The sequence below is a fragment of the Squalius cephalus genome, assembly GCF_949319135.1.
Source record: "Squalius cephalus genome assembly, chromosome: 6".
NCBI classification, from domain to species: Eukaryota; Metazoa; Chordata; class Actinopteri; order Cypriniformes; family Leuciscidae; genus Squalius; species Squalius cephalus.
Genome location: NC_137127.1, coordinates 48,748,762 through 48,773,761, shown reverse-complemented (window position 1 = coordinate 48,773,761; position 25,000 = coordinate 48,748,762). Strand labels below are relative to the sequence as shown.

The 25,000-nt window shown below is 46.6% G+C and overlaps 2 protein-coding genes across 3 annotated transcripts in view; one reads left to right on the top strand and one right to left on the bottom strand.

Moving 5' to 3' along the window:
• ddb1 (damage-specific DNA binding protein 1) overlaps positions 1-6,500 on the bottom strand; it is a 96,005-nt gene extending 89,505 nt beyond the window's left edge. The window contains exons 1-2 of the mRNA XM_079873405.1: positions 6,305-6,500; positions 5,105-5,253 (exon numbers count right to left, since the gene is read on the bottom strand). Of these exons, the coding sequence (XP_079729531.1) occupies positions 5,105-5,253; positions 6,305-6,365 (210 nt within the window). The 5' untranslated portion in view covers positions 6,366-6,500. The remainder of the gene's footprint in view (positions 1-5,104; positions 5,254-6,304) is intronic.
• A 557-nt stretch (positions 6,501-7,057) lies between these two features.
• Positions 7,058-25,000, top strand: part of pdpr (pyruvate dehydrogenase phosphatase regulatory subunit) — a 58,707-nt gene continuing 40,764 nt past the window's right edge. Inside the window, exons 1-6 of one of the 2 annotated variants that reach the window (XM_079873345.1) lie at positions 7,058-7,206; positions 12,481-12,775; positions 13,627-13,760; positions 13,875-13,956; positions 19,959-20,122; positions 20,201-20,322. In XM_079873345.1, coding sequence (XP_079729471.1) covers positions 12,516-12,775; positions 13,627-13,760; positions 13,875-13,956; positions 19,959-20,122; positions 20,201-20,322 — 762 coding nt within the window. In that variant the 5' untranslated portion in view covers positions 7,058-7,206; positions 12,481-12,515. The remainder of the gene's footprint in view (positions 7,207-12,480; positions 12,776-13,626; positions 13,761-13,874; positions 13,957-19,958; positions 20,123-20,200; positions 20,323-25,000) is intronic. The other variant, XM_079873346.1, reaches the window with a different exon arrangement.

The following is a 25,000-nucleotide window of genomic DNA, read 5'->3' as shown; positions in this document are numbered from 1 at the left end:
ATTTTTTAGATATCGGCCGATAAATCTTTCCGTTTGGCCGATATATTTCAAACCAGTTTGTGACTGTGCATTAGCGCTTTTCTCCACTGACGCGAACAGAGCGAGCATGAACTGAATACACTCGCTCTGCTCCGCCCAGCACCGTAAGACAAGCCACTCAGAAGAGAAGCAGACATCTGACAGACACAGTAAATGACCATTCGTGTTCGCTTTCTAACCTGACGCTACATTGTGTTACACACACAAACACTCCGGCGTGCAGCAGAGTCTATTCAAACAGTACCGTGATATGTCAGATCCGCAGCCCAGCGGTAGCTCCAGTGGGGGTCACAGATGTGATATAAACCAATTCAAACAAAACTGAAAACATTTTACCTCACAAACAAACAAAAATCCTGTGACTGGCTGTTCCTCAGATACGCGTGTTGTTCTCGGGTTACAGTTAAACTAGACGCTGTTTTCCAACGGACTCGCGTGCACGGAAAAGCTGGGTCGCATGCATTACAGATCAGTGGTCGCGTGAGGTGGATGAGAGGAGAACACGATGTAATAATATTACATTTGAAAATAAATCCTTGAAAATGTTATTATTGTATTATTGTTATTATTCACTATCTACTGTATTTATTTATCCATGATTGGCGTAATATCGTGTGTAGTATACATTTTCATATGTTCATGTATGTCATGCAAATGCATGTGACGGCTTGCAACGTTTTAAAGAAACAAACAAGCAAAACTAAACACATAAATCATTATTATTTAAATATACTTGAAGTAAAACAACCTGTTTAAAGTAAATAGTGTAAATAAACTATGTGAGATTTATATTTAACTATGTATTGTACATAAAATGTATGTAATTTCACATAGGCTACTATTTTGTCATTAATTTATGAATATTGTTTAGATTATTTCATTAATGATAAATGTTATTTGTAACCTGCAGTAAGCAGCAATTATTTATGTGACTGAAAAAATGACTGTAAATATTAAAGCAGACAAGAAGCTGCACTAAAACTTTACTTATTGAAGTGTTACCTTACCTTTTTGTTTACATTTTAATTTCTTAGTAAATATTTTTTATTGCAAAAAGAATTTTGCATAAATAGTATGTACAATAAATGTTCATTTAGTTTCACCAATATTCTTTATGTCTCTCATTTACTGTATTCATGTATTGTATCGGCCATTAAAAATCCCACATGGGTCGACCACTGGCTTAGACGGCCATCAGTTCTGGGCAATTCCTCATTTGCCCTCTCACGTCCGGCAGGTTCGAAATGATACGGCTGCGGGCCATCATACATGTTCATCACACTGGCCACCTCTTCCTCTTCCTCTTCCTCTTCCTCATCCTCTTCCTCATCCTCTTCCTCATACTCTTCCTCATACTCTTCCTCATACTCTTCCTCATACTCTTCCTCATACTCTTCCTCATCCTCTTCCTCATCCTCTTCCTCATCCTCTTCCTCTTACTCATCCTCTTCCTCTTACTCATCCTCTTCCTCTTACTCTTCCTCATACTCTTCCTCATACTCTTCCTCATACTCTTCCTCATACTCTTCCTCATACTCTTCCTCATACTCTTCCTCATCCTCTTCCTCATCCTCTTCCTCATCCTCTTCCTCTTACTCATCCTCTTCCTCTTACTCATCCTCTTCCTCATACTCTTCCTCATACTCTTCCTCATACTCTTCCTCATACTCTTCATCATACATGTTCATCACACTGGCCACCTCTTCCTCTTCCTCATCCTCTTCATCATACATGTTGTACATCACACTGGCCACCTCTTCCTCTTCCTCTTCCTCATCCTCTTCCTCATCCTCTTCCTCATCCTCTTCCTCATCCTCATCCTCTTCCTCATCCTCTTCCTCATCCTCTTCCTCATCCTCTTCCTCATCCTCTTCCTCTTACTCATCCTCTTCCTCTTACTCATCCTCTTCCTCTTACTCATCCTCTTCCTCTTACTCATCCTCTTCCTCTTACTCATCCTCTTCCTCTTACTCATCCTCTTCCTCTTACTCATCCTCTTCCTCTTACTCATCCTCTTCCTCTTACTCATCCTCTTCCTCTTACTCATCCTCTTCCTCTTACTCATCCTCTTCCTCTTACTCATCCTCTTCCTCTTACTCATCCTCTTCCTCATCCTCATCCTCTTCATCATACATGTTCATCACACTGGCCACCTCTTCCTCTTCCTCATCCTCTTCCTCTTCCTCATCCTCTTCATCATACATGTTGTACATCACACTGGCCACCTCTTCCTCTTCCTCTTCCTCATCCTCATCCTCTTCCTCATCCTCTTCCTCATCCTCTTCCTCATCCTCTTCCTCATCCTCTTCCTCATCCTCTTCCTCATCCTCTTCCTCATACTCTTCCTCATACTCTTCCTCATACTCTTCCTCATACTCTTCCTCATACTCTTCCTCATACTCTTCCTCATACTCTTCCTCATACTCTTCCTCATACTCTTCCTCATACTCTTCCTCATACTCTTCCTCATACTCTTCCTCATACTCTTCCTCATACTCTTCCTCATACTCTTCCTCATACTCTTCCTCATACTCTTCCTCATACTCTTCCTCATACTCTTCCTCATACTCTTCCCATCAGTCTCCATAGTTCTAACACTAGCTGAGGCGACCTTTCCTCCACTTCTCCACAACGTGACGTCATCACCGAATGGCGTAAAAAGAAACTGTTAATACCAAACCGCCAAAAACAGGTCTTTAAGACCATTTTTGAGACATTTTAAAAATGATAAACATATCTTGAGTGATTTATGTACCCATTAGTCGACAGTGGTGGCTAAGCTGCAACATGGCCTTTAATTATTTTTAACTTCGAGCTCCGCTGAGCAGCAACGCGTCGCTCGGGTCACGCTGAAGCAGAGCCCGTCTTACTACACATTCTCTGACTGAAGCTTCGCTTGGAGACTAATGGCATCGGTTCAATGCGGGACTCACTGAGTTATGTTTCCCGCGCCCGCGAGTTCCTCGGCTGTGGATGCTGACCAGCGCTGTCGCTGATGAAACGTCCTCGGACACGGCAACCTTTCCACGAGTATGACCTGAGCTCAAACACAGACGCAGGTCATCGCAGCGCTCAGTCGATCTCTCTCTTCACTGTCTGTTTATATTAACGTCTCCGTGAACCGGAAGTTGGAAACGGCTTTTCTCCAGTGTTGTGACGTATTTCCCAGTGAAGGGAATATTGAACAGAGGTGTTTAACTCCAGCGCTCCTCCTCTCCATCTCTCACCCATAGACTAGCGGTTTGAGGAGAGGTTAAGCGTTTCCCAGCCCAAGCCGTCAAACCTACATCATCAGAGACAGACGCCATTCCAGACCGGAAGAAACTTTTCAGATTTTGATTAAAGATTACCTTATATTTACTTGCACGGATTAATTGTTCACCGCAAGACTAGTAATATGCGCTAACAAAGTAAATAGGGTCCATTTTGATTTCATGGGGACTTTAAGTGCAAATCCACGAAGCCTCTGTACAAATCACCATGATAAAACCATGATCACCACATCTTATTATCATTATTAACTTATTTAACATTCAATACACATGCACGAAGTTCAAAACAAGAAGGGTTTCGCCTTATGAAAAAAGAAAAGACGTGAATCTCGCGGTTACAGCGATTACTTCATTCCTCTGCGGTTGGCTAGTCAGTAGCGCGGTTATCGCGACAGCAGTAGGGTTAGGGTTAGTTAGGGGTTAGTTAGGTTTAGTTAGGGTTTTGGAAATTTTATTTTGATTCAATAATGAGTAAATTAGGAATGCCTCTGCACCAGACCAAAAAGCATTTATATATGCAGAACTTGCACCCTGGTCTGGACTCTCTGGATATGTATAAACTAACTCAATGCATTAAAGCTTGCTTTAAAACGCCATTGAGAACTTGTATCATTTTCCGGTCGCAGCTTAAAATGATTTTAAGTTTTAAAAAAAGATGTTAAAATATGTTATATTTAGCATTTTATATGCATCTAATAGCTACCTTGCTTAGCACGCTATAAACATTCTCTATTCATATGAAAATACCCCAAATCGCGTTGGTCCACGTGAGATGATTGACAGCTGTAGGGTACCATGAATGAGAGCGCGCTGATCACACACTGACGCGAATCAGGAAGAGCAGAGACATACCTCGCTGTGTTCACTGTTTGAGCACTTCAGATCGCATAATGAATAGAAATGTGATAAAATTATGAACTATTTTACAAACATGTGATGATAAATCATTATTTCTCCAAATATGCGCACCATTGGACTAAGAGCCCTGGCAGATGCTATTGCGTATTTGAACACAAATAAACCGGAGAAGATGTGAATGACTGCTTTATAATTATGAATTTATGAGTGATGATTTTTATTCAAAATAACGAACGTTACCAAACAGAATCAAGGAATGGAACTACCCGTTTTATAATTATTATTTTGCACTCCTGGCGTTACTAATGTTGGTCGCGCAGGGTTGCCTGAGGAGGACGAGACAGTGGGCCGCGCAGCACGTCGAACTAGCGCACTCCTTAATTCTGTACACCATGATGCAGGCGTCGGTGTGTAGTCATATTTGTAGTGCATCCATTCCTCCCGTGCAAGAAATAAGTCACATGTATTGCACTGTGCTGACCCAGGCTTTTTTAAGGTGAAATAAAGCCACGCTTTTGAGCGCCGCTTACCAGCACGTAATGGCTGCAACAGAACAAGCGGGCGCGGCAAGCACTTCCGGAAATCCAGTGGCCACTATGGAAACCAAAACTTGCGCGTTTGGAACCGATGATCGGAATCGAAAACAATTTTTCTAAACGATTCCGATGGAATCGTTATTTTGGAACCGGTTCTCGATGCCCAACCCTAGTCAGTAGCGCGGTTATCGCGACAGCAGTAGGGTTAGGGTTAGTTAGGGTTAGTTAGGGGTTAGTTAGGGGTTAGTTAGGGGTTAGTTAGGGCTAGGTTAGGGTTAGGAGTTAGTTAGGGTTAGGGTTAGTTAGGGTTAGTTAGGGGTTAGTTAGGGGTTAGTTAGGGTTAGTTAGGGGTTAAGTTAGGGCTAGGTTAGGGTTAGGAGTTAGTTAGGATTAGTTCACCTTGGGTCTGAAGAGCTCCATCACCGCGATCTTGCCGTACATGCCGACCTCCTTCACGGGCCGCAGCCCCTCCGCCGTCACCACATAGATCTCCAGACGCGTGTTCTTGGCGATCAGCAGGTTCAGGTCCTCCGCTGACGTGAAGTGCCCTGCAGTCACAACACACACACATCAGCCTCTCACCAGCCTCAACACACACACACACACACATCAGCCTCTCACCAGCCTCAACACACACACACACACACACACACATCAACCTCTCACCAGCCTCAACACACACACACACACACACACATCAACCTCTCACCAGCCTCAACACACACACACACACACACACATCAACCTCTCACCAGCCTCAACACACACACACACACACACACATCAACCTCTCACCAGCCTCAACACACACACACACACACACACACACACACACACACACACATCAGCCTCTCACCAGCCTCAACACACACACACACACACACACATCAGCCTCTCACCAGCCTCAACACACACACACACACACACACATCAGCCTCTCACCAGCCTCAACACACACACACACCTCTCACCAGCCTCAACACACACACACCACTGGAGCTAATGATCATTACTGTAGCAACTAGACCATTAGTGTAAAACACACTGAATCTGCACTTTCTCTAGTAACAAGGTCTATCTCTGATGTCAGGAATTACATCTTCATTAGCGCTAGTTAAAGGAGGGAGGATTGCAGTGGGAGCACTGGGACTCAGGTGTGGGTCAGGGAGGGTTAGGGTCAGGTGTGGGTCAGGGTTAGGGTCAGGGTCAGGTGTGGGTCAGGTGTGGGTTAGGGTCAGGTGTGGGTCAGGTGTGGGTCAGGTGTGGGTCAGGTGTGGGTCAGGTGTGGGTCAGGTGTGGGTCAGGTATCAGGGTCAGGGTTAGGGTCAGGGTTAGGGTCAGGGAGGGCCGGATCGGCTCTGGTCAAGATGATCGCGTCAGTCTGACAGTGACTCGCGCAGCAGAAATTAAAGTTTTTCACATGTACTAATCCAGAGACGACAGCGGGTGCATTTCAGTAATAAGCATTCTGTAAGAGTGAAGTCGTTCTGAACAGTGGCAGATCTGAACAAACAAAACGATCCGTTGATCAGTGTGTAACGTTATGTTCTGAGGCCTGGTGCACGCGCACTGGCGCGCGGGAGATAAACACACACTCACCCGTGACGCACGCGTTCACTGCCGTGGGTTTCTGCGCGGTGACCACGTAGTTGTAGGACATGGCGCTCACTTTAAACACACGACCAACCAGAAATGAAGAGAAACGGTGTTTATAGCGAGATATGTCGCATGAATCCGCTGAAGAGCTCAGATTAGCAGGAGAAGCTCAGTGTCGTCGTCAGTGAGTCTGTGCGAGAGCGCCTCCTGCGGCCCGGAGGAAACACGGCAGTGAGTCTGTGCGAGAGCGCCTCCTGCGGCCCGGAGGAAACACTGCAGTGAGTCTGTGCGAGAGCGCCTCCTGCGGCCCGGAGGAAACACGGCAGCGCCGCAGCAATATTCACAGGAAATATGAAATAAACAGAAACCTATAATTGTCAAGTTTTCTTTTTTAAATAAATATTCAATTATTTATGGAAGATAAATAGGCTAAAAAAAATCTGACATTTGTAAATTGTGTAAATACAGGATACAAGCTGTAAACGTTTTGATTTGTGTAGTTTGTAAGACTGTTTATGCATTTCCATCGAATTCTAAATAGGCTTTTTATCAATAAGTCACTGATCTTCATCGGAGAGTCTATGCTTTTGTCAAAGCATCTGATGTTTGGATTAAGTTGAGTGTTTGTGTGTTTTTTAACATGATAATAATAAGAAAAAGTTTCAATATATATATACACACATACATATGTATTGTTTTCCTTTTTTATTCTATTTATCTGAGGTGATAATAAAGTGTGCGAAGCTTCTAGCTGTCAATCACTCGGCAGGCTGTTGTTCCGCGCATGCGCAGTATGGTCAGACTCCGCCGATCTTCAGCTGTAGTAAAGTTACTCTTGGCTCCTGTCACACAGATCAGATGAATAAATCTGATCAGATCTGAGCTCGTATATCAGCTTTCAGCAGGTATGTGTCTCCGGGCATTCATGATTACACGCACGCTGGTGTTTTGGGAGATGTGTTTGTGTTTTAGCTCGAGTGCTGTTGAGTTTGACTCTGAATCTTCAGTTTGACGTTCAGCAGAATCACCTTAACTTTACTCTGTACACGAGCTCAGATAGATGACCTCGGCACGCCTGGAGCTGTCAGGACATCTGAAGACAAACATTAACCTGAGTTATCGTGTTTTACTCGAAGAATCACCTTGGAGGCCTCAAGCTAACGGCTACATGTCAATAAATAACAAAAGATAAGCTTAAACATGATAAAACGCAAAATACAGTGACAATTAATCATTATTAATGAGGCAATAATAGTTGTTTATTTATTTTCTGTCTTTCGTGTTGTTGCTTTTGTTCATTAATTCGTTGTTTTCGAGCTCGCGTATTTGTAGAAAGTAGTAGAAATTACACAGAAACAGATCATAATGATGGTGGAAATTAAATAATTCTGTGTAACTGTAAAGTTAATGTTTGTGATAATAATTATGTGACCTTCAGATCTTAATTTATCATACATGCGTGTGAATGTTTCGCAGGTTATATATAAACAGTTCTTACGTGAAAAGGGTTTATTTACTTAAATAATCATTGAAATGCGCGTGAAGAAGAGCCGAGTTCAGTTCCATCAACACATCAGCAGTGTGTGTGTAAACCTGAACACACACACACACACACACACATGTCTGGTTCACTATCTTTGTGGGGACTCTCCATAGACTTAATGGTTTTTATACTGTACAAACTGTATATTCTATCTCCTCACACTACCCCTACCCCTAAACCTGCCCATCACACACACACACACACACACACACACACACACACACACACACACACACACTAAACCTACCCATCTCAGAACACTTTCTGCATTTTTACATTTCCAAAAAAACTCATTCTGTATGATTTATAAGCTTGTTTACCCATGACCTCAATTTAGGTCCCCACTGTGACACGAGTCCCCATGAGTCTGTGTGCATTCAGGTTGAAGTCCCCACCGGGATAGAAAAACATGAACACACACTCACACACACACACACACACACACACACACACACACACACACACACACACGAGAGTCTGTAACTGATGGTAATGATAGACCACCTGACCCATTGTGTGATGATGTCATTATAGGAAGCACAAAATATAGCAAATGATGCAGGAATTGTTTTTGAGTCCAGATTTAAATTCAGAGTTTTATACATATAAAAATTGGATCTTAAAAGTTTTAAGTTTGTGAGTTTTGTGTGTCGTCTTTTATCATCTCGTGTTCGAGATCCACCTATGGAAAGGGCATCCGTACCTGACGGGGATAATCCCTCTGTTATTCTCTCTCTCTCTCTCTCTCTGGGCCCGGCCCGTATCCCCCACACCCGCACAGGGAGGCTCTCTCTCTCTCTGGGCCCGGCCCGTATCCCCCACACCCGCACAGGGAGGCTCTCTCTCTCTCTGGCCCGGCCCGTATCCCCCACACCCGCACAGGGAGGCTCTCTCTCTCTCTGGCCCGGCCCGTATCCCCCACACCCGCACAGGGAGGCTCTCTCTCTCTGGCCCGGCCCGTATCCTCTACACCCGCACAGGGAGGCTCTCTCTCTCTCTGGCCCGGCCCGTATCCCCCACACCCGCACAGGGAGGCTCTCTCTCTCTGGCCCGGCCCGTATCCTCTACACCCGCACAGGGAGGCTCTCTCTCTCTCTGGCCCGGCCCGTATCCCCCACACCCGCACAGGGAGGCTCTCTCTCTCTCTGGCCCGGCCCGTATCCCCCACACCCGCACAGGGAGGCTCTCTCTCTCTGGGCCCAGCCCGTATCCCCCACACCCGCACAGGGAGGCTCTCTCTCTCTGGCCCGGCCCGTATCCCCCACACCCGCACAGGGAGGCTCTCTCTCTCTGGCCCGGCCCGTATCCTCTACACCCGCACAGGGAGGCTCTCTCTCTCTCTGGCCCGGCCCGTATCCCCCACACCCGCACAGGGAGGCTCTCTCTCTCTGGCCCGGCCCGTATCCCCCACACCCGCACAGGGAGGCTCTCTCTCTCTGGCCCGGCCCGTATCCCCCACACCCGCACAGGGAGGCTCTCTCTCTCTGGCCCGGCCCGTATCCTCTACACCCGCACAGGGAGGCTCTCTCTCTCTCTGGCCCGGCCCGTATCCCCCACACCCGCACAGGGAGGCTCTCTCTCTCTCTGGCCCGGCCCGTATCCCCCACACCCGCACAGGGAGGCTCTCTCTCTCTGGCCCGGCCCGTATCCCCCACACCCGCACAGGGAGGCTCTCTCTCTCTCTGGCCCGGCCCGTATCCCCCACACCCGCACAGGGAGGCTCTCTCTCTCTCTGGCCCGGCCCGTATCCCCCACACCCGCACAGGGAGGCTCTCTCTCTCTGGCCCGGCCCGTATCCCCCACACCCGCACAGGGAGGCTCTCTCTCTCTCTGGCCCGGCCCGTATCCCCCACACCCGCACAGGGAGGCTCTCTCTCTCTGGCCCGGCCCGTATCCCCCACACCCGCACAGGGAGGCTCTCTCTCTCTGGCCCGGCCCGTATCCCCCACACCCGTACAGGGAGGCTCTCTCTCTCTGGCCCGGCCCGTATCCCCCACACCCACACAGGGAGGCTCTCTCTCTCTGGCCCGGCCCGTATCCCCCACACCCGCACAGGGAGGCTCTCTCTCTCTCTGGGCCCGGCCCGTATCCCCCACACCCGCACAGGGAGGCTCTCTCTCTCTGGCCCGGCCCGTATCCCCCACACCCGCACAGGGAGGCTCTCTCTCTCTGGCCCGGCCCGTATCCTCTACACCCGCACAGGGAGGCTCTCTCTCTCTCTGGCCCGGCCCGTATCCTCCACACCCGCACAGGGAGGCTCTCTCTCTCTCTCTGGCCCGGCCCGTATCCCCCACACCCGCACAGGGAGGCTCTCTCTCTCTGGCCCGGCCCGTATCCCCCACACCCGTACAGGGAGGCTCTCTCTCTCTGGCCCGGCCCGTATCCCCCACACCCACACAGGGAGGCTCTCTCTCTCTGGCCCGGCCCGTATCCCCCACACCCGCACAGGGAGGCTCTCTCTCTCTCTGGGCCCGGCCCGTATCCCCCACACCCGCACAGGGAGGCTCTCTCTCTCTGGCCCGGCCCGTATCCCCCACACCCGCACAGGGAGGCTCTCTCTCTCTCTGGCCCGGCCCGTATCCCCCACACCCGCACAGGGAGGCTCTCTCTCTCTCTGGCCCGGCCCGTATCCCCCACACCCGCACAGGGAGGCTCTCTCTCTCTCTGGGCCCGGCCCGTATCCCCCACACCCGCACAGGGAGGCTCTCTCTCTCTCTGGGCCCGGCCCGTATCCCCCACACCCGCACAGGGAGGCTCTCTCTCTCTCTCTGGGCCCGGCCCGTATCCCCCACACCCGCACAGGGAGGCTCTCTCTCTCTCTGGCCCGGCCCGTATCCCCCACACCCGCACAGGGAGGCTCTCTCTCTCTCTGGCCCGGCCCGTATCCCCCACACCCGCACAGGGAGGCTCTCTCTCTCTGGCCCGGCCCGTATCCCCCACACCCGCACAGGGAGGCTCTCTCTCTCTCTGGGCCCGGCCCGTATCCCCCACACCCGCACAGGGAGGCTCTCTCTCTCTCTGGGCCCGGCCCGTATCCCCCACACCCGCACAGGGAGGCTCTCTCTCTCTCTCTCTCTGGCCCGGCCCGTATCCCCCACACCCGCACAGGGAGGCTCTCTCTCTCTGGGCCCGGCCCGTATCCCCCACACCCGCACAGGGAGGCTCTCTCTCTCTGGGCCCGGCCCGTATCCCCCACACCCGCACAGGGAGGCTCTCTCTCTCTCTGGGCCCGGCCCGTATCCCCCACACCCGCACAGGGAGGCTCTCTCTCTCTCTGGGCCCGGCCCGTATCCCCCACACCCGCACAGGGAGGCTCTCTCTCTCTCTCTCTCTGGGCCCGGCCCGTATCCCCCACACCCGCACAGGGAGGCTCTCTCTCTCTGGGCCCGGCCCGTATCCCCCACACCCGCACAGGGAGGCTCTCTCTCTCTGGCCCGGCCCGTATCCCCCACACCCGCACAGGGAGGCTCTCTCTCTCTGGCCCGGCCCGTATCCCCCACACCCGTACAGGGAGGCTCTCTCTCTCTGGCCCGGCCCGTATCCCCCACACCCACACAGGGAGGCTCTCTCTCTCTGGCCCGGCCCGTATCCCCCACACCCGCACAGGGAGGCTCTCTCTCTCTGGGCCCGGCCCGTATCCCCCACACCCGCACAGGGAGGCTCTCTCTCTCTGGCCCGGCCCGTATCCCCCACACCCGCACAGGGAGGCTCTCTCTCTCTGGCCCGGCCCGTATCCCCCACACCCGTACAGGGAGGCTCTCTCTCTCTGGCCCGGCCCGTATCCCCCACACCCGCACAGGGAGGCTCTCTCTCTCTGGGCCCGGCCCGTATCCCCCACACCCGCACAGGGAGGCTCTCTCTCTCTGGCCCGGCCCGTATCCCCCACACCCGCACAGGGAGGTTTCTCTCTCTCTGGCCCGGCACGTATCCTCTACACCCGCACAGGGAGGCTCTCTCTCTCTGGCCCGGCCCATATCCCCCACACCCGCACAGGGAGGCTCTCTCTCTCTCTGGGCCCGGCCCGTATCCCCCACACCCGCACAGGGAGGCTCTCTCTCTCTCTCTCTCTGGCCCGGCCCGTATCCCCCACACCCGCACAGGGAGGCTCTCTCTCTCTCTCTCTCTGGCCCGGCCCGTATCCCCCACACCCGCACAGGGAGGCTCTGCTCTTGGCGGCGCGCTTCTGTCTGTCTAGCCAGACTTGGTGTGATTGGCTGCTTCTGCAGAGGTCAGGTACAGATGCCCTTCCCATAGGTGGATCTCTCCACTCGATGTTTCAGAGAACCGGGTTACGACAGTATCTGACAGTTACACTGTTTTTTTTGTTTTTTTTAATCTCTAGGCCTATTTCACCATGAAAGTAGTCAAAGATGCTGATGTTGTCAAGTCAGCTTTATTTCTACAGCACTTTATTCAATACAGATTATTTCAAAGCAGCTTTACAGTAATAAACAGGAAAATAACAGAATCACTGGTCAAACTTCATCAAATATTAGATAAAACACAGATTCAGCATTAAAGCAGATCTACAGAGTCATTATTCAGATCAGCGTTGTTCTCTTCTGATAGTGTCAGTGCAGTCAGATCAACAATATTTCTGAATATGAATTTTTGTCATGGTGTTGTGTGTGTTCAGTGTGTGTGTGTGTGTGTGTGTGAAGGTGCGGAGCCATGCGCAGCGGTGCGTGGAGCGCCCGGACTCTGTCCCCTGTCCTCCTGCCCCGCTGGTTCTGTGACGCTGGAGCCGCTGGTCAGAGATCGGACCGGTTCCGGAGTCAGAAATCGGTCCGGTTCTTTAGCTCAGATCCTCCCGCTGCTCTTCCCGCACACGCGCGTGTCATCATCTGTGGAGGCGGAATCGTGGGAACATCAGTGGCCTATCACCTGTCCCGACTGGGCTGGAGGGAGATTGTGCTCCTGGAGCAGGGCAGGTGATCATCTATCTATCTATCTATCTATCTATCTATTCCTCTATCTATCTGTCTGTCTATCTATCTATCTATCTATTCCTCTATCTATCTATCTGTCTGTCTATCTATCTATCTATCTATCTATCTATCTATTCCTCTATCTATCTATCTATCTATCTATCTATCTATTCATCTATCTATCAATCTATCTATCTATCTATCTATCTATCTATCAATTCCTCTATCAATCTATCTATCTATCTATCTATCTATCTATCTATCTATCTATTCCTATATCTATCAATCTATCAATCTATCTATCTATATATTTGTCTATCTATCTATCTATCTATCTATTCCTCTATCTATCAATCAATCTATCTATCTATATCTATCTATATATATAGTCCTTAATCTATCTATCTATCTATCTATCTAATCTATCTATCTATCTATCTATCAATCTATTCCTCTATCTATCTATCTATCTATTCCTCTATCTATCAATCTATCTATCTATCTATCTATCTATCTATCTATCTATCAATCTATTCCTCTATCTATCTATCTATCTATCTATTCCTCTATCTATCTATCTATCTATCTATCTCTATCTATCTATCTATCTATCTATCTATCTATCTATCTATCTATCAATCTATTCCTCTATCTATCTATCTATCTATCTATCTATCTATCTATCTATCTATCTATCTATCTATCTATCTATCTATTCATCTATCCATCTATTCATCCATCCATCCATCTATCTATTCATCTATCCATCTATAAATAATCTCTGACCTTATATAAGCTATAATTTAGCATTAATCATGTCATCACCTGTGTGTGTGTGTGTGTGTGTGTTGTAGACTCGGAGCCGGTACGACGCGCTTCTGTGCTGGAATAGTCAGCGTTGCCAAACCTCTTTCTATTGAGAGTAAAATGGCAGATTATTCGAACGCACTCTATGAGCGTTTGGAGGAAGAGACGGGCGTTAAAACGGGTGAGAAACACCATCACTCCATGATCGATCGCTTACCGGAGTGTCAAACTCAACATTTCACATGTGCTTCATATTATAAAGTAATTGGCTTTGGCGTTTGTGTGTGTTTTCCAGGTTTCGTTCGGACCGGCTCTCTGTGTTTGGCTCAGAATCAGGATCGGTTCCTGTCGTTGAAGCGTCTGGCATCCAGGCTGAAGTGAGAGGCTTTCTGTTTCTCTCTGACCTCTATATGTGTTCAGTATGACCTTACTCTGACCTTACTCTGACATTACTCTGACTTTACTCTAACCTTACTCTGACTTTACTCTGACCTTACTCTGACCTTACTCTGACTTTACTCTGACCTTACTCTGACTTTACTCTGACTTTACTCTGACTTTACTCTGACCTTACTCTGACCTTACTCTGACATTACTCTGACATTACTCTGACTTTACTCTGACTTTACTCTGACTTTACTCTGACCTTACTCTGACCTTACTCTGACTTTACTCTGACTTTACTCTGACTTTACTCTGACCTTACTCTGACCTTACTCTGACCTTACTCTGACCTTACTCTGACTTTACTCTGACTTTACTCTGACTTTACTCTGACCTTACTCTGACTTTACTCTGACTTTACTCTAACCTTACTCTGACTTTACTCTGACCTTACTCTGACCTTACTCTGACTTTACTCTGACCTTACTCTGACTTTACTCTGACTTTACTCTGACTTTACTCTGACCTTACTCTGACCTTACTCTGACTTTACTCTGACATTACTCTGACATTACTCTGACTTTACTCTGACTTTACTCTGACTTTACTCTGACCTTACTCTGACTTTACTCTGACTTTACTCTGACTTTACTCTGACTTTACTCTGACCTTACTCTGACCTTACTCTGACTTTACTCTGATATTACTCTGACTTTACTCTGACTTTACGCTGACTTTACTCTGACTTTACTCTGACTTTACTCTGACCGTACTCTGACTTTACTCTGACTTTACTCTGACCTTACTCTGACTTTACTCTGACTTTACTCTGACTTTACTCTGACCTTACTCTGACCTTACTCTGACTTTACTCTGACATTACTCTGACATTACTCTGACTTTACTCTGACTTTACTCTGACTTTACTCTGACCTTACTCTGACCTTACTCTGACTTTACTCTGACTTTACTCTGACTTTACTCTGACCTTACTCTGACCTTACTCTGACCTTACTCTGACTTTACTCTGACCTTACTCTGACTTTACTCTGACTTTACTCTGACTTTACTCTGACCTTACTCTGACTTTACTCTGACCTTACTCTGACTTTACTCTGACTTTACTCTGACCTTACTCTGACCTTACTCTGACTTTACTCTGACCTTACTCTGACTTTACTCTGACTTTACTCTGACCTTACTCTGACTTTACTCTGACTTTACTCTGACCTTACTCTGACTTTACTCTGACCTTACTCTGACCTTACTCTGACCTTACTCTGACTTTACTCTGACCTTACTCTGACCTTACTCTGACCTTACTGACTTTACTCTGACCTTACTCTGACCTTACTCTGACTTTACTCTGACTTTACTCTGACTTTACTCTGACCTTACTCTGACCTTACTCTGACTTGACTCTGACCTTACTCTGACTTTACTCTGACCTTACTCTGACCTTACTCTGACTTTACTCTGACTTTATTCTGACCTTACTCTGACCTTACTCTGACATTACTCTGACTTTACTCTGACTTTACTCTGACTTTACTCTGACCTTACTCTGACCTTACTCTGACTTAATCTGACCTTACTCTGACTTTACTCTGACCTTACTCTGACCTTACTCTGACCTTACTCTGACCTTACGCTGACTTTACTCTGACTTTACTCTGACTTTACTCTGACCTTACTCAGACCTTACTCTGACTTTACTCTGACCTTACTCTGACCTTACTCTGACCTTACTCTGACCTTACTCTGACTTTACTCTGACCTTACTCTGACCTTACTCTGACCTTACTCTGACTTTACTCTGACCTTACTCTGACTTTACTCTGACATTACTCTGACCTTACTCTGACCTTACTCTGACCTTACTCTGACCTTACTCTGAACTTACTCTGACTTTACGCTGACTTTACTCTGACTTTACTCTGACTTTACTCTGACTTTACTCTGACTTTACTCTGACTTTACTCTGACCTTACTCTGACATTACGCTGACTTTACTCTGACTTTACTCTGACCTTACTCTGACCTTACTCTGACTTTACTCTGACCTTACTCTGACTTTACTCTGACCTTACTCTGACCTTACTCTGACTTTACTCTGAACTTACTCTGACCTTACTCTGACTTTACTCTGACATTACTCTGACCTTACTCTGACTTTACTCTGACTTTATTCTGACTTTACTCTGACTTTACTCTGACTTTACTCTGACCTTACTCTGACCTTACTCTGACTTTACTCTGACATTACTCTGACATTACTCTGACTTTACTCTGACCTTACTCTGACTTTACTCTGACCTTACTCTGACTTTACTCTGACTTTACTCTGACCTTACTCTGACCTTACTCTGACTTTACTCTGACCTTACTCTGACTTTACTCTGACTTTACTCTGACCTTACTCTGACCTTACTCTGACTTTACTCTGACCTTACTCTGACATTACTCTGACCTTACTCTGACCTTACTCTGACTTTACTCTGACCTTACTCTGACCTTACTCTGACTTTACTCTGACATTACTCTGACATTACTCTGACTTTACTCTGACCTTACTCTGACTTTACTCTGACCTTACTCTGACTTTACTCTGACCTTACTCTGACTTTACTCTGACATTACTCTGACCTTACTCTGACTTTACTCTGACTTTATTCTGACTTTACTCTGACTTTACTCTGACTTTACTCTGACCTTACTCTGACCTTACTCTGACTTTACTCTGACATTACTCTGACATTACTCTGACTTTACTCTGACCTTACTCTGACTTTACTCTGACCTTACTCTGACTTTACTCTGACCTTACTCTGACTTTACTCTGACTTTACTCTGACCTTACTCTGACCTTACTCTGACTTTACTCTGACCTTACTCTGACTTTACTCTGACTTTACTCTGACCTTACTCTGACCTTACTCTGACTTTACTCTGACCTTACTCTGACCTTACTCTGACTTTACTCTGACCTTACTCTGACTTTACTCTGACCTTACTCTGACTTTACTCTGACTTTACTCTGACCTTACTCTGACCTTACTCTGACTTTACTCTGACCTTACTCTGACTTTACTCTGACCTTACTCTGACTTTACTCTGACCTTACTCTGACTTTACTCTGACTTTACTCTGACCTTACTCTGACCTTACTCTGACTTTACTCTGACCTTACTCTGACCTTACTCTGACTTTACTCTGACTTTACTCTGACCTTACTCTGACCTTACTCTGACCTTACTCTGACTTTACTCTGACCTTACTCTGACCTTACTCTGGCCTTACTCTGACTTTACTCTGACCTTACTCTGACTTTACTCTGACATTACTCTGACCTTACTCTGACTTTACTCTGACCTTACTCTGACCTTACTCTGACCTTACTCTGAACTTACTCTGACTTTACGCTGACTTTACTCTGACTTTACTCTGACTTTACTCTGACTTTACTCTGACTTTATTCTGACTTTACTCTGACCTTACTCTGACATTACGCTGACTTTACTCTGACTTTACTCTGACTTTACTCTGACCTTACTCTGACCTTACTCTGACTTTACTCTGACTTTACTCTGACCTTACTCTGACCTTACTCTGACTTTACTCTGACTTTACTCTGAACTTACTCTGACCTTACTCTGACTTTACTCTGACATTACTCTGACCTTACTCTGACTTTACTCTGACCTTACTCTGACCTTACTCTGACCTTACTCTGACCTTACTCTGACTTTATTCTGACTTTACTCTGATTTTACTCTGACTTTACTCTGACCTTACTCTGAACTTACTCTGACTTTACTCTGACTTTACTCTGACCTTACTCTGACCTTACTCTGACTTTACTCTGACCTTACGCTGACTTTACTCTGACTTTACTCTGACTTTACTCTGACCTTACTCTGACTTTACTCTGACTTTACTCTGACTTTACTCTGACTTTACTCTGACCTTACTCTGACCTTACTCTGACTTTACTCTGACTTTATTCTGACTTTACTCTGACTTTATTCTGACTTTACTCTGACTTTACTCTGACCTTACTCTGACCTTACTCTGACTTTACTCTGACTTTACTCTGACCTTACTCTGACCTTACTCTGACTTTACTCTGACTTTACTCTGACCTTACTCTGACCTTACTCTGACTTTACTCTGACCTTACTCTGACCTTACTCTGTCTTTACTCTGACCTTACTCTGACTTTACTCTGACTTTACTCTGACCTTACGCTGACTTTACTCTGACTTTACTCTGACTTTACTCTGACCTTACTCTGACTTTACTCTGACCTTACTCTGACTTTACTCTGACTTTACTCTGACTTTACTCTGACCTTACTCTGACCTTACTCTGTCTTTACTCTGACTTTACTCTGACTTTACTCTGACCTTACTCTGACTTTACTCTGACCTTACTCTGACCTTACTCTGACCTTACTCTGACTTTACGCTGACTTTACTCTGACTTTACTCTGACCTTACTCTGACCTTACTCTGACTTTACTCTGACTTTACTCTGACCTTACTCTGACCTTACTCTGACCTTACTCTGACTTTACTCTGACCTTACTCTGACCTTACTCTGGCCTTACTCTGACTTTACTCTGACCTTACTCTGACTTTACTCTGACATTACTCTGACCTTACTCTGACTTTACTCTGACCTTACTCTGACCTTACTCTGACCTTACTCTGAACTTACTCTGACTTTACGCTGACTTTACTCTGACTTTACTCTGACTTTACTCTGACTTTACTCTGACTTTATTCTGACTTTACTCTGACCTTACTCTGACATTACGCTGACTTTACTCTGACTTTACTCTGACTTTACTCTGACCTTACTCTGACCTTACTCTGACTTTACTCTGACTTTACTCTGACCTTACTCTGACCTTACTCTGACTTTACTCTGACTTTACTCTGAACTTACTCTGACCTTACTCTGACTTTACTCTGACATTACTCTGACCTTACTCTGACTTTACTCTGACCTTACTCTGACCTTACTCTGACCTTACTCTGACCTTACTCTGACTTTATTCTGACTTTACTCTGATTTTACTCTGACTTTACTCTGACCTTACTCTGAACTTACTCTGACTTTACTCTGACTTTACTCTGACCTTACTCTGACCTTACTCTGACTTTACTCTGACCTTACGCTGACTTTACTCTGACTTTACTCTGACTTTACTCTGACCTTACTCTGACTTTACTCTGACTTTACTCTGACTTTACTCTGACTTTACTCTGACCTTACTCTGACCTTACTCTGACTTTACTCTGACTTTATTCTGACTTTACTCTGACTTTATTCTGACTTTACTCTGACTTTACTCTGACCTTACTCTGACCTTACTCTGACTTTACTCTGACTTTACTCTGACCTTACTCTGACCTTACTCTGACTTTACTCTGACTTTACTCTGACCTTACTCTGACCTTACTCTGACTTTACTCTGACCTTACTCTGACCTTACTCTGTCTTTACTCTGACCTTACTCTGACTTTACTCTGACTTTACTCTGACCTTACGCTGACTTTACTCTGACTTTACTCTGACTTTACTCTGACCTTACTCTGACTTTACTCTGACCTTACTCTGACTTTACTCTGACTTTACTCTGACTTTACTCTGACCTTACTCTGACCTTACTCTGTCTTTACTCTGACTTTACTCTGACTTTACTCTGACCTTACTCTGACTTTACTCTGACCTTACTCTGACCTTACTCTGACCTTACTCTGACTTTACGCTGACTTTACTCTGACTTTACTCTGACCTTACTCTGACTTTACTCTGACTTTACTCTGACTTTACTCTCATGTCGATCACTTCTAGAAGTCTGTTCTTCATTCTGGCAGTTCCCAATGAAATAACTGCATGAAAGTTATGGAACAACAGTAAATGTGGCCACTCTTTAGATCCTCACAGGTTGATCTCTGTGTGTGTGTGTGTGTGTGTGTGTGTGTAGGGTTCTAGGCGTGAGCTGTGACGTCATCAAACCCAGAGATGTGTCTCAGCTCCACCCGCTGGTGAATATCCATGATCTGGTCGGAGCTCTTCATCTGCCCGGCGACAGTGTCGTCTCCCCGCCGGATGTCAATCACGCGCTCGCTGTGGCGGCGGCGGCTCACGGTACGGCTAACGCCAAACACAGCATCACAGTCTCACTGATCATTGCCTCTGTCATCTCATTGGTCTTTCGTGTGTCAGGCGTGCAGATTTACGAACACACGAGTGTGAATCAGGTCCTGGTGAAGAACGGTCACGTGGCGGCGGTGGAGACCGACCGCGGATCCATCGAGTGCGAGTACTTCGTGAACTGTGCCGGACAGGTGCGTCTCTGCATGAGCTCTCATACACACGGTCCAGGACTCAGTGTCACGTAGATCTGCAAATAAATTGAAAGTTTAAATTGAACATGATGAAACGTTAGAATATGATCAGTGTGTTATTCTAATGTTGACCTCGCTCACTGCTAGCCTCATACAGACAAGCTAACACACAGAATAACATTATAGCTTTAACACACTCAAATGCAGTTTAGTGTGATAGTGTAGAGCCAGTGGAGCAGCGCTGCGTTACCTCACGAGTTTCACTCGTCTGATAAACTGAGTATTGTTTAGCACGTGTGTGTAGTTCGCTAGTATGAAATGTCCTTTATATCCGCGGCGTGTGGCGCTGAGATCTGTCTCTCATTAGCGATCGCGCTCTGCTTCACACCACAGTCATGCTAAACACATCAGTGTATTCACTCATCCACCAACATCATTAGATCCTTCAGCATGACGACAAGCTCCTTGATTCCGCTTATTCACTGTCATCAACATACGCCTGTGTTACTGTCAGAGCTTAGCGACCGCTAGCGGCGGAAACAATCACATATTGTAGCTTTAAATTGCGTACATGCGTTTCTCATCATATCCGTAAATAGAGAAGTTTCTCCGTCTGTTTTGCCGCGTGTCTGGTGTGGGAATGTGTCTGGTGTGTGTCTGGTGTGTGTCTGGTGTGTGTCTGGTGTGTGTCTGGTGTGTGTGTGTGTGTGTGTGTGTGTGTGTGTCTGGGGTTATTTGTCACAACGAACGGGAAAGGTTGACATGGAGCCTCTAAATCTCCAACCTCTGGAGAATCACTTTTTTTAAACAAACACTGAACAGAGGAGAGTCTGCTGGAGAAAAGAGAACAGTGTGTGTGTAGGGTTGCAAAATTCTGGGAATTTTCAAAGATGGAAACTTTCCATGGGAATTTATGGGAATTAACAGGAATTTATGGGAATAAACGGGAATAAACTGGGAATTTTCAAAGTTGAGGGTTGGCTCTTCATTGGGAACATAAATATAGTTGAGGAAAGTATATTTTAGCATAATCTTGACTAAAACAAACAGATGCCATTCAAATACACTTGAATATCCATGCCATTCCTCAATCACATGCACATAGCACACTGCTTACTGCACGGCTACTGAGACCACACCCCCTACTGGCACTGTGCACGGCTACTGAGACCACACCCCCTACTGGCACTGTGCACGGCTACTGAGACCACACCCCCTACTGGCACTGTGCATGGCTACTGAGACCACACCCCCTACTGGCACTGTGCATGGCTACACACATTTGAGCCTGTGGACTAAACAAAGTGAAGTAAGTTTTGATGATATTATGGGGAAATATATTTATTAAATGTTTAAATTGCAAATATCACATACAAATGTATTCATCTAGTAGATAGCAAGCTGATAAGTTAGATGCTAAATAAGCTAGCATAACTTTATTTACCACGTAAGTAGGGCTGGGCGGTATGACGGTATATATCGTTACCGCGGAAGAAAATATCCAGCGTAACAGATTTTTTTATTCCGTGTATACCGCGACATGTAAATAAGTAGGCGTGGTTAACTCGCGTGCAGCGTGCGCGATACTGAGACACTGATATTTGTCAAAGAAACATGAAGAAAGACCAAGAGGATCCACAAAAGGAATTACGTTTTCAAAATTAAGGTGATATTTTCGGGGGGGAAGGCGCAGAAGTCAACTAGAGCAGTGCAGCACACTGAAAGTTTAGACATGCTCGCAACGGGGCTTACTTGACAACAAGTTCATATATCAATATTCTAACAAACAGAAATAACCTTAAATAATGTATCTATCCGTCTCTTATGTGTACAGTTACTTTCAGAGAGGTAAGCGGTTGCCGTGGTAATGAATTTTCCAAAATTCCCCAGCTTAACTTCCCATGGAAATTTACCGGAAACTTTCCGCCCCTTTGCAACCCTGTGTGTGTGTGTGTGTGTGTGTGTGTGTGTGAACAGAGGAGAGTCTGCTGGAGAAAAGAGTGTGTGTGTGTGTGTGTGTGTGTGAACAGAGGAGAGTCTGCTGGAGAAAAGATAATGTGTGTGTGTGTGTGTGTGTGTGTGTGTGTGTGTGAACAGAGGAGCGTCTGCTGGAGAGAAGAGAATGGTGTGTGTGTGTGTGTGTGTGTGTGTGAACAGAGGAGAGTCTGCTTGAGAAAAGAGAACAGTGTGTGTGTGTGTGTGTGTGTGTGTGTGTGTGTGTGTGTGTGTGTGTGAACAGAGGAGCGTCTGCTGGAGAGAAGAGATCGAGACAGAGCTCGTAATAAAACAAGAATCAGCATTAGCTTGGCTTCAGGAGACGGAGAACTGAGGGATTGGGAGTGTTGTCCGCGACGAGGAGATGATGTGTTTTATTCAACAGATAAACTGCTCTCTCAGTCTCTAGAGCTCTCTGGAAAGAATTCTCTATTGGGAAGATCATTTAATTATTACAGTAACACGTACAGTAGCTGTTCTGTAAAGGGAACTAAAGTTTCATGGTGACACACGGACTGTTTTGAAAGTGACACATATGTTCCTAGTAAATGTTCCTGAAAAGTATAAGCTCGCTCTGTGTCTTTATTCAGTGCATACACTCGGTGTACTTAACAAAACATGGTGTCAGAAGAAAAACGGAGAGGAGGAGGACAGTAGAAAGACGAACTAAATCTGTGAAGCAAAACAACATCCGGGAAAAGGAAGGAAGATGGACGGAGAAGCAACGGCGCAACAGTTAGCTCCACAGCTAGCGCCGCAAGGCAAGTTCAACTTCTCCAATGCTAACGAATGGCCGAGATGGTTTAAGCGCTTCGAACGCTACAGAATAGCGTCAGGATTGGATAAACAATCGTCAGAGTTTCAAGTGAATGCCTTTATGTATGCAGCCGGCGACGATGCCGAAGATATCCTAAAAGTGTTACCCCTCACAGACGAACAAAAGAAGTCCTACGATGCGGTTACAGAGGCTTTCACGGCGCACTGTTAGCAAGCGGAACGTTATTTTCAAAAGAGCACGCTTCAACAGACGATATCAAGAGCCCGGTGAGAGTGTTGAGTCCTTTATAACAGCGGTGCACACGCTGGCCGAACACTGGGAATTTGGGGTCTTGAGAGAACAGTTAATTAGGGACCGAATTGTGGTTGGCATTAGTGATGCTAAATTATCAGAAAGTCTACAGTTGGACGCTGATTTGACACTAGCTAAAGCCATGACAAGAGTGAGACAGAGTGCAGCAGTAAAAAAGCAGCAGCCAGTGTTACGAGGGACAGAGCAAGCGCCCGGACAGGTTGAAGCAATACAGCAAAAACACACCAAATGGCGAAAAGCGGCCAAAGATAAACCGGAGTCAAAGACATCTGAATGCAGGAGTTGTCACAAAAAGGGACATTTTGCAAAGAAATGCAGATCGGCTGGGGGGGTCCATGAAATCTCAGAGGCACAAATGGGGAGCAAAAACGAGGAGGATTTTGCTTTCCTAGGAGAGGTGGGCTCTGAGGGTGAGGACGTGTGGATAGAGACAGTGCAGTTAAATGGAGAAGCAACTGTTTTCAAACTGGATACTGGAGCAAGTGTTACAGCACTTCCAAGAAGCAGTTACTCCATTAAAAAGCATGGGACACTGCAACCGCCACTCAAAGTGCTGTATGGACCAGGAAACTACAGACTGGAGGTAAAAGGACGCTTTAAAGGTGAGCTGAGTCACGAAAAAGTAACAACAGAACAAGACATTTATGTTGTTAAAGATTTGACTAAGGCGCTACTGGGCCTTCCTGCTATAAAAGCACTCAAGCTAATAAGGCGTGTCCACACTGTACAAACCCATCAAGAGGATTTTAAGGCGCAATACCCTACAGTGTTTTCAGGCTTGGGAAAATTAAAGGAGCCCTACAAAATAGAACTGGAGCCAGGTGCTGTCCCGTACGCTTTGTCATCCCCACGCCGCGTGCCTCTACCACTGCGAGATAAGGTCCAGGCGGAGCTGAAGCGCATGGAGGACATGGGGGTGATTACAAAGGTGACCCAGCCCAGACCCTGGTGCGCAGGCATGGTTGTGGCGCCAAAAGCTCAGCCAGGAAAGATTCGGCTGTGCGTGGACCTGACGCACTTGAACCAGTGGGTGCGGAGAGAGAGACACATTCTCCCAGCAGTAGACCACACACTGGCCATGCTGGCCGGGGCAAAAGTGTTCACGAAGTTGGATGCAACCTCCGGTTTCTGGCAGATCCCATTGTCGGAGGCGAGCCAGCTCCTCACTACATTCATCACCCCATTCGGGCGATATGCATTCAATCGCCTTCCGTTTGGGATCTCATCAGCCCCGGAGCGCTTCCAGCGTCGTATGTCGCAGATGTTGGAGGGGTGCGACGGAGTGGTGTGTCATGGGGACGACATAGTCGTGTATGGAGAGGACATACAGCAGCACAATGTGAGACTGCACCAGGTGCTGAAGAGACTGAGAGAGGAAGGACTCACGCTGAATGAAAAAAGTGAGTTTACAAAAGATAACATCATGTTTGTGGGTCATCGTGTCACAGCAGGTGGCGTGACGCCGGATGCAGACAAGGTCAGAGCCATCATGGAGATGCCCGAACCAAAGGGAGTTGAAGACGTGAGGAGAGTGATGGGGATGGTGAACTATCTGGGCAAGTTTTTACCCCATCTTGCGTCATACACCAGGCC